The sequence below is a fragment of the Sipha flava genome, unplaced genomic scaffold (genome assembly GCF_003268045.1).
Source record: "Sipha flava isolate LNK unplaced genomic scaffold, YSA_version1 44_pilon_pilon, whole genome shotgun sequence".
NCBI lineage: Eukaryota > Metazoa > Arthropoda > Insecta > Hemiptera > Aphididae > Sipha > Sipha flava.
Genome location: NW_020273203.1, coordinates 495,016 through 506,101, shown reverse-complemented (window position 1 = coordinate 506,101; position 11,086 = coordinate 495,016). Strand labels below are relative to the sequence as shown.

General features: G+C 44.9%; 1 protein-coding gene across 1 annotated transcript in view; it reads left to right on the top strand.

Moving 5' to 3' along the window:
* Nucleotides 1-336: 336 nt before the first annotated feature.
* The window catches only part of LOC112689495 (zinc finger protein 628-like), a 16,758-nt gene continuing 6,008 nt past the window's right edge, over nucleotides 337-11,086 (top strand). The window contains exons 1-2 of the mRNA XM_025563235.1: nucleotides 337-990; nucleotides 10,014-11,081. Coding sequence (XP_025419020.1) covers nucleotides 10,086-11,081 — 996 coding nt within the window. The 5' untranslated portion in view covers nucleotides 337-990; nucleotides 10,014-10,085. The remainder of the gene's footprint in view (nucleotides 991-10,013; nucleotides 11,082-11,086) is intronic.

Genomic DNA, 11,086 nt, shown 5'->3' with positions numbered 1-11,086 from the left:
AACGATCTATATATTCCTTGGAAAATACCGACTGGTTGTCGGATAAAGTGTGAGCCGCCGTGAAAGTAGTGCGACGAAAGGACGAAAGACTCGCGGCCGACGTGACGATTTTCCCGTTGCCGTCGAGATTTCGGGGAGGTCTCGCGCGTTGGTCGTCATCGGAGTCGGTGGAGGCGGCGGCGGCGGCGGCGGCGGCGACGACGGCGTCGTGTCGGTTCGTGCGCGGTCGGCTGCCGGTCGTCGTCGGCGGCGGTGGCGGTGGCGGCGGCGGTGGCGGTGCGCGTGTGTGCGCGGTGGCCGTCACCGCGGCGCGGAGCGCCGGACGTCACGAGTGTGCCAGGTATAGGTCGGCGACGTGATCGCGGAGCTCTCCGGCCAGCCAGTGGCGGTCCGGACGTTCGTCGTGTGTCATCTTCGCGAGTGTACGCGTCCCGCGCAACGATCACGTGTCTCACGATCGAGTTTTGCGCCGCACATATCACGCGCGCGCCCGAGTTTTTTTTTATTCGCTCCGTTTTTTTTTTTTTTTCTTCTCTTTTTATTGTTTCTATTATTATTATTATTTTCTCGATACATTTTTGCTCGAACACGCGCACGCCGCCGTCAATACGTTCTCGTTCGTACGCAGACGCTCACGCTCGCACCGCATAACATTCGTACAAGTTTCGTACGTTATCTTGTTTTTAAAACGTATAAATCCGATTTGTGTGCGGTCTCTCGGTTTTTTTTTTTTTTTTTTTTTTTTTTTTTTTACTTCTTCTCTCGTACACGTATACGTCATAACATCATGTTCGTGTGTTTTTTTTAAATAAAATATACATCGTATTTTTTTTTCCTCTCGCCGCCGCGATGTACCGCGGCGATCGTCGTGAAGGTTCGCTCTCGTCGTTGCGCTCGCGGAAATCGCACGTTTTTCACTGCAACAACCGCCGTCTGGACTCGTGCCTTCAATAAATACAAACGGGAAGAGAACAACACGGTTTTCAACAGGTTAGAATCGTTTTCATTATCATCATCCACATTTACCTCCACCGCCACCGCCACCACAACCGTGTGTGGTACACGTTATCGCTCCGACGTAGGTCGTTTCCGTCGTGAAAACATTAAGTGCCTAGATCGGCAGTACGTACACTAAATCTCGATATTATCAATAATATTAATATTATTTACGCCGTACTTGTCCGTGTGTACGTCTTTTACGTTCGACCACGACGGTATTGATAGTTACTTCATTTATTTCTTGAAAATACATTCCGACGGTGTCTCGGATACGTTGTGTGGATATTTTATCATGTTCGGATACACGTCTTTGAATAAAAAAAAAAAAAAAAAAATTAAGCTTGATATTACGGTTAAGACGTTTTTCGCTTCTCCAGACACTTTAATAACACGTTGATTTTTCGAAAACCATACTATCCGACGTATGTAATTATTGGACTAAAACAGTAGTGTGGTGCGTCCGAGTGTGGGTCGTGTCCGTCGTGTGCACGGGCTTCAATTAAATTTCGATCTACAACTAATAAACAAATCGAGTTCGAATGAAAACCGGTGATTATTGTAATAGGAAACCCATTAGTGACCGATGGATTCCTTTTCGAGAGACCGTTTTTATGGTAATACTAGGCCGTATTACGTGTGCTCCAAGTGTAATCGAAATCCGTCGGGCAGTCGTTTACTATGTGCGCACATTAAAGTGTCGTCGATTGTATAATCGCGTTTTAATTATAGGGCGTTCGGATTTACTTAGGTAAACCGATGACTGCAATTGGAAAGAAACATTTATTTATTTGTGCGGCGGTACATCCGGTTAAAAATGCGTAACAGCAGAAATAATAAACTTCAGGGCGGAGGGGAGAGGACACCCGCGTACAACGCGAATTTCGCCCGGCCGATGAAATTCTATTCCGGACATAGATTTCACAAGCCTTACGTTAATAATAATAACAACCGTGAACACGATTCATTTTACCCTGGATTATTTGTTGAAAAAGAAAATCATATTTCATTATGATAATTAAAATGTAGGTATTCAACTACGAGGTAGTCGGTCTCATTGTTTATACAACTGTTACCTGTTACATATATTTATAAAATAAAAACCGATGTTAAGGTTTTTCTTCGGTGCAGAAACTAGAAATATCGATACTTATGAATAAATCGTGTACTTAGCTATTATATGATGTTTATTAAACGAATCGTTAACGGCCGACCATCGAGTTTAATAGCACCGGGCACTATTTTACGATCAACATATTTATTATTTTTTAATTTTTATTATTCATAAGAGAATGTTTATTTTATAATTTTTTTTATCTGTGCCTCCGGGGAAAAATGAAACTGAAGAATGACAATTTTTTTTTCTCCGTAAAATATACATAGGTACCGATATGTGGCCCCGTATTATGTATAGGTATTATACGTGTTGACTTGGGATATTTGTGGGTCTTGTGTTAATTAAAATATTTGACCCGAGCCTCCCGGATGTTAATTTTGAAAAATATTGTTTAATAATGCATATATGCAAAGGCCGAATATTTAAATATCGTTTACATAGAATATGGGGGAGGTGGACATGCATGCGCCAGACGGGTTCAAATTGGGTTCAAATATTGGATATTTTTCAAGGATAAATAATTAATGATTGCCAAGGATGTACCGATGACCTTTGAACAGATTTGGTGGGTGAAGTAAAAAAAAAAAAAGGTACATCCTGCCATTGTGTAGTGCAAAACTGTATGCGTGTCTATTGTCGAAAAAATACATAATTTTTAAATATTGTTTACCGAACGATTGGTTTTTTTTTTTTTTTTGTTCTTGCGTTTTTATAAATTTCAATAGTGACATTTCCGTTAAGAAGTTATACAGGTTAATTAAAAAAAAAAAAAAACTTCTTCACACTCTGGATAAATTTCATGTCAATAAGCGATAACTTACCACCATGATAGTAGAACAACATGTTTTAGGGCTCGAGTGTCAACAATAACACAGTTGTGTCATTACCAGAAATATCAATTAAACTAAACAATATTGAAAAATATTTATTATTGTTCTTGTTCATAATACACCTTGAAAATAATTTGACACTTTGGTTTCGTGTTTAAGTTTCAAAACTTATTTATAAATATCATGTATACTACGTGCGCGTAGGTTTTAAATTGTTTTGACGTATTAAAGAAAAATAATTTGTGAGTTTTGTTGTAATGAATGTAGGTCATGTACTAAAGTAAACAATCGTAATTTTTCTTCTTGTAAATGGCTATAACGCGCCTTTAGATTGTTAAAAAATATATTCCGTGTGCTGACAAACGTCGAAAAATGTGTAGTTAAATCGAACTTTTTGAAAGTTATTAATTAATGTGTGAAAAAATAACGGAAATCCCTGCCTGAGAGAGACCTGACACATTTGACTTCGTGGTATTCTTTTGCACGCTTTAATTATATATTTATAATAATATTTTATATTTTATATAATAATCATTTCCAATAATTTGCATAAAATTATTTTTTTTTCGAATCCGTTGTGTAAACATATTTTTGAACCTACAGCAAATATAGTAACAACTGATGTGCTCGAAGTCTGCGTATGACGCAGAAAAATGCGGTGGTGAACTTATTTTTTAAAAATACTCTCAGCCGTTCATGGATCGTTTCGACGACAACTCAAAAGATCATATCGATGACGTAGCGCACAAGTGTGATGAGTGACTTCTTCGTAATTGTTCAAGAGAAAAATTTTTTTAGTGTGAGCTGTTATAACAATTCAAAAATGTAACGAGCTATAAAGAACTTTTTGTTAGATTTTCCTTAACATGTAATGAGTAACGAGGATTAAAAAACCTGAAATTACCACATTTTTATTTTTAAAAAAAAATTATATACTCAACGCATTTTGTACTCGTAAAAAAGTAATATTTAAACACATCGCATTTTTCTTCTAATTTCAATAAAGAACGACAGTTACTTGAATAACGTTATAATTTCGTTTGCGCGTAACGCGCAAAATTTTATGATTAAATCGAATATGCACTTAGCTAATTTTTCAAAAAAAATGTCACTTATCGCACTTGTGCGCTACGCCATCGATACATTGTTCCCCGTACATTGTGTTTGCCAAATAAACTTCGGTTCGTGCGTAGGTAATAATAACATGAATTTTACCGCCGGTACGAAACACGACGAGAAAAATCTATGGGGTTACGTGTACACCTCCGTGTACTACGTACGTTTGGCGTGGGGATAGAAGAGCGGAAGTACTGGTCTCGTCCGACGTCACAGCATTAAATCGGTGTTGCTTAATCCGTCTCGCTCGTCCGCGCGCGCAGAGGAGGTTACGGTCCGGCGTGTTTTTGGTACGTGCGCGAGTGGGTCGGCGTGTCCGGGGACGCGAGCGACCAATAGTGTAGCACGTGCGTTTTTTTCTTCTTCTTCTACTTGCACACCACCGCGTGCGATAACTATTACAATATGTGTACGACGGCGTTATTGCGTGTTCACAATGCGCGCGCCGTCGTCGACGAAGGGCGTACTGAGCGTTCGGTCCACGCGAAAAGGGGTAAAACTCGCCGTCCGATCACGAGGGACACGAAGACGACGGTAATAACAATACGCGTATGTACGCCTACGGTACAGTTGACGTGTATCGCGGAGTTCGCGATTGCCCAACGCGCGCGCGGGGGTAACGTTACGAAACCGACGACCACCACCAACTGCAGTCATCTATACACCCTTCGTACGGTCTACGAGTTGCGGTGCACAACCTACCCGATTGCCGGCGCGTTTATTCTTCTTTTCTCCGGCATCGTCTCGTCGCATGGACCGAATCGTTTAACTACTACGGGCTTTGGTGCGAGGTCCGCCGCTCGCGTCCCCCGGAACGTTTCCAGTCCGTGACACGGCGGCGACGACTTTTCGAAGCGCCCGTCCGTCGCCACGTTCGTTGTTGGGCAATAAATTTCGAACTCCGCGTCGGAGTTATCACATGTTCCCGCCGCGTGCACGTCGGCCCGTGAAACGTACGCCACCGCCGGTTATTATGTCGTATTTTGACCAGAGTCCGCGCGAATTGCTCTAGAAAAAAAATCGGCGTAGGAGTCGCGCGAGGGGGGGCCCACGCGCGCTGTCCTCTGTTTAGGCCGCGACCTACGCGCGACACGCTCCCACAATTTACTCCCACTTACGCCCACACAAAATAATAATAAATAAATAATAATAATAATGGTGGTAATATATTAACGCGCCAATTTGAAATCATATTTTGCCCCGTTGCCGCCACGTCGCGAAAGCCGGTCGGCCTCGTTTGATGTCCGTTGCGCGTTTCCACCGTGTATGTGGTTGTACAACAGCTCCGAGAAGTAATACGTCGTCGGTCGTTCGCGGTGGATATATTTCGGTCGTTCGCGGTAACACAGTGTATTTGATGATCGCATTGTCGTAGGCAGTGCGTCGTCGTACACTCGGTGCGCGCAACAAAGCGCGATGATATTATCATATGCGCCATTCGAACGCAACAAAAAAAAAAAACGTTACGAACCGTCGTCAAACTCTACCGACCGCGTAACAATAATAACGTTTGTTTTCAGTGATATCGGTTGGGAAACATTGGACTTGGAAAACCACCACGCGCTGCGTATTGAGAAACTTCGTCGTCAGGTCGTCGGTACCTATAATGCGTTTTACGTATAATATATAGGGGTACGACTACCATTTATCGATCTCTGTGACAGGGTGGTGGGTGGCGTCGGTGGTGTGTGGTGGTGGTCAACGACCTCGATGCGAACCGTAACGATTCACGGTCATCGGAAAACTCAGCAGAGAATACAGCGGCGGTTAACCTGTTGATGGTGAGCTAGTGCCCGCGCGGCAACAGGTCGCACACGTTACGCGTTCGATATGTACACACACGTGCCCCTTCCGCCCGCCCGAAGAAAACTACCCTCGCCGACACCAACCCTTTACGCGCGCTCGTCGTATTTTATCGATTCCTCGCGGCCGCGCCGGCCCAGAGCGCACGTGACGGGCCCAAAGTCAAGGTCGTCTCACCCCCACCCCCTGCACAGCGTTCACGTGGCGTAAGTTCACTCTGCCCGTTTGATGTCGGGACATTTTCCCCGCCGTATTCCGGGCGCGCTACCGTTCCGGCGCCCCAAAAACGTGCGGAGCGCCCGACGAGAGAGCAACGGGCTAGTCGTCGTACGTACACCTCCGTGGTGGCCGCGGTCCGCGGACAATGCGTAATCCATCGCGATTCGATCATATGTGCGGTGTATTCGCATAAACGCGTGTATTTTTCAATTTTTTTCTATTATCGATTTCCTTCTCGTCGATCCGCCGCCGCCGTCCGCACATCCTTGTCCCGTGTTCGGAACGACTTTTTCACCGTCTCGCGTGGACGGGGTAAGTGTGCACATGTTTTCGCCGCCGTACGCGTCGTGATCGCCGTTCGTGTCGCGTCCTCCCGGAGAAACGAGTTTATCGTCACACGCTGCTCGTTTTACGGGCATTTTTTCTTCTCCTTCTTCTCCTCCTCCCGTTGCCGTCATGCGAGCATATTTTGTTTCTCGTCAAAAGCTGCTTTTGACTTCGGAAACGTCGTGAGCGACGATCGACCGGTAGATAAGGATCCATAATTCTCTCCCGTACAGCATAATAATGTACACGCTCCGCAGCCGCCGCGAAGATGATATTGTGATATCGCGTCAGCCGTAAATCGTATCTCGATATCATCGCGGGTCGCCCCGAGAGAGCCTGCCGCGCAGTGAAAGTCGCCGCCACCGCCAACAACACGTCGCGTACTATTATTACCATCATCGTCGCGCCCTTGTTGCTTGCGAAAAGTTCGTAGCACATATATGTGCCGCGTTCGAACAGAACGTTCGCGAACCGTGGCCGGTTAGAATTAAATATATTTATTATGAAATATGCCGTTATAAAGGGACCCTCTCTCGCCAGATATCACACACACTGTACGGCCGTGTATTTTCCCCTTTAAACGAGGAAAAATTATTCAGGTCGAACGCTTATGCGTGGGCTAAAACGTGTTATTTATTTTGAGTACATATAAAACGTTCTTTCAGGTAAACCGTAATGAAAAATATTCATCGCGCGCATCACACGGATGACATGCGACATTATTATACTTTGATACCTTTGTTGATTTTCCCCGTGCATGTAAGAAAAGTAATAAAAATAACCATAAATGCTCCCCGTGAAATAATAGGCCGTCGATCGGTACGACGCGTGAAGATATTTTAAACGACCTTTCGATTTGCCGACAAACTCCGTATGTATGGAAATATTTGAAATTCACACGCAAACGTCCCGTTGTCATAAACACACTCGGAAAGCGGTAAATGTGGTTTTAATCGACGATCCATCGTAATAATTACGTATATTTTTCGTTTTTAATTCATGAACATAATCGTGTTCGCCGTCATCTTTGTCGCCAACGACAAAATGATTCTGACTGGTCGATGTGATGTTGTCGTTGTTGGGAAACTATTTTCGGTTATTGATCGTTTTATTATCGGGTCGTTCAAAGCGACTGAATAATAAAAATAAAATAAAATCGAGAATTAAACGTCAACAGTACCTAATAAATTAAAAATTAAAAAAAAAAAATAAAACAGAGTCGTCTCCCGTAATCCCTCGACAACGAAACCGGTTGAATGTCGTTAACTTGGCTTGCACAGTTCACTACTCTACATGGACTACTATTACTACTACTAACTGCTGCTGGTAGTACAAACTGTACAAACTACTGCCGGACTTGTACCTACGTGTATACTCGAACGGAGTTTCCGAAAAATTCTTAAAAAATAATGTTGATTTTGTTGTTCGCGATTTTTCGCAGTGTATGTAAACATATTATCTTAATAAATTTAATTTATGACCCTAAGATTTATATCTTCAGAGAGTTCTCTACTTATAAATTATTATTTTTTCTTTGGTCGTCCATTAAGTCATCAAAACCTATATAACATCAGTCTTTTTCAAGCTTACCATAAGGATAGTTAAAAAGTTAATTGTCAACAGATGATTACACGGTTTAAACTGACTTAAAAACCATGGTAAATCCCTTGTTTGTATGCAATTATGTATGCACGTAACAAGTAAAAAAATATTTTTTTTTATTTTACGCCGAGTACGCAAAAAAAAAAAAAAAAAACTGGTACTTTTCTAAGACCTTCGCAGGTATCACCCTGCGCGGTGGTTCCTGGGCCCGGGGCCCAATCGGGATCAATTTCTAAATAATCCGACCTCGCCTATGAATTTCATGATATTACTTCGATCTGCAGACCCGATAAGCACGTAGCCGGCGCGTACCCATATTACATACATGCGCGTCGTATACAACAACGATGATTATTATAACGATCTCGGGCTCATTTTCGATATTCATCTTTCATCGAAACCATTATAATACCTAGCAGTAGTGGTTGTGGTAATAATAATGATAATGATAACGTTACACGTGCGTCGGCGGGTCGGATAACTGGGGATAACGCGCGTGGTGACCCGAGACGACTAGGAAAGCCGGCAAGATCGCGGCACCGCACCAACGACCTGACGATAATCGGACGCTCGCGCGCGCCCGTAAAAAACGATCGCCACAGGTGTAAATCCGTCGACGGCACCTGTCCGAGGACTCTCTCCTCTCGTTTTTTATCTGCTCGCGGTGCCATCGTCGCGTCCCGCGAGCGTACGATGTGGCGAAACTACGACGCCACCGCACGACCTCAGCGCCACTGGCTTTGCGTCCTCGTCCCCGACCCCCGCTGCTGTCGAGTTGGGCAATCCTGCATACGGATACAAGCCGGTCGTTAACGATTTTTTCCCGTTTCTTTTTACTCCGCGACGATAGTGTACTCCGCGTTACGCAACGCGAGCGTATAGCGAACGAACGCGGAATATCACGGTCTCTCGTCGTAGCAATGATAATCGAATGATTGCTCGCCGACGAACCGCGATTTTTGTACGATTTCAACGTGTAGATTATTCTCCGTTTTAAGTATCGTATCGACCGTTATAGGCTACATCGTTCGACGATAATAAATACATTAGTCCATAGCAATAGAGCAATAGTAATAATAATATCTTGCCTCGTCCTTGTCCGTAGCACTAATTATTAACGACTTGTCCTCAAACTCCACCGTTGCTCGGTTCGCAGTTTCATCGGACTCGCGACGATAACGGGTTATTTCGTTTCCACTCTCTCTCACACTACTCTCTCGTCGACACTAAATCGCCGCGGATCAGTCACATATTATGTGTACATATTTACACACATTTTATACGCGCACACTCCACTGCGTACTGTTCAGCGCAACCGTTTCTCAACCGCACGACCCTATTATTCCGACTACTGTTTTCGATACGGACTCGCGCGTTAAAACATCGTAATTTGTTGTCCATGGCTGTTAAACGTGAAAGTCGACCGTCGTCCCCGCTCAGATTTTAACGTTTACTCCGGCCTAGACGAGCCCGTTAACTCCGCCTTCCGAGGAAACCAAACCAAAAAAGTCATTTCTCAACATCGTTACATTTTTTCTAATACGCTTTAGCTGTACGCTTGTTTAGTTCTCGCAGCGAAATTTCAGTTCACCCTCTTTTAATTAATTGCCCGACACTAGTACGCCGTACGAGTGACCCGATTAAAACATTTTTCGCGACCTCGAACGTTGTAACATGACTTATTGGTAAAAAAAATAAAACGCTAAGCACGTCGATATCGTAGAACGATATAATAATTATAATATTTACCATACCGATTTGGCCCAGTTTCTACGCGCCAAAACGATGCTCTTACTTTATTCTTATAGACCGTACGGCAATATGATTATTATTATTATTCTCCCCCGTCAAACCGTATTCATCGTGATGACGGTCGGGCGATCGTTCACTACGGGGGACGTAAAAGCTATTTTTTTTTTGTGGATTATTATTTAATTTTTTTCTCATATATTTAATTATTTCGGACAGTGTTTTTGACGGTGTTTTTAAATTTTTTTTTCTAGTTTCAAATCACCCGCGTGCGTGCACGAGAGTTATTTCGCGGTGAATGAACGGCTGTTCGATTAGCTGCACGAATGACTATGGCTGAGGTGGAAATGGAGCCGCCGACAGACAGGGCGAGCCGGTCGACGATCTACAAGACCAACAACAATCATCCGCTGGCCACGAACAACAATAACAACAACCACCACATCACCAGCACTCGTCCGGTGGTGGTGAAGCAAAAGAAGCGAAAACGTTTGAACCAAGTGCTGGACAGGTTGGCGGGCCAAGCGACTTCGCCCAACAACATAAACAATAACAACAACGGTAGCATATTGAACCACAACAATAACAATAACAACAACGATGTTGACGCGGATTGCAAGGACAACGGCGTAATGTTGATCAAAGACGAAATGGTGGTGATGAAGGATGAAGTGATGACGGAGGTGGACGGGTGCAAGAAGAACGGCGTTGGCGGCTACGACAGCGACGAATCGCTGAGGAGGTCGTCCAAGGATTTCGAGGAACCGTTCAGTCCTGCCGGTTCGTCGTCGTACAACCGGTCGCCTCGCAGCTCACAAACGGACTCGCCGTTCAGCCCCAACCGGTCGCGACCGGACGATCTGTCCGTGGTGCCGCCGCTGCCGCCGCCGTCCCTGCTGCCGCCGATGATAGTTCCGTCCGCGGCGCAGCTGCAGAAGTGTTTCCCCGTCAACGGCTCGTCCTTGCCGCCGCACCCGTTGCACCACTATCCCAAGTACCCGAAGTGCAACTGCCTGTTCTGCGGTGGTGACGGCACCTCGCCACCCCGACACCCGTTGCCCACCATGCCGCTGCCCACTGCACAGCAGCCTCCCGTCACCCCCATGTCCCCAGCCTCGCTGTTGGCCGGTTCCATGTACACGTTCGAACACTACCTGCACAGCAAGTACCTACCCGACATATTCCGGAAGCGACGGAGCCATTCCGATTCCGATGTTCCTATGTGGTTCGAAGCGACCAAGGCCGAGCACTGCGGTGGCGACGACCACTGCAACAGTTCGTCCGCAAACGCCGTCTCCTCGACGGCCGTGGTCACCACCGCCGCCCC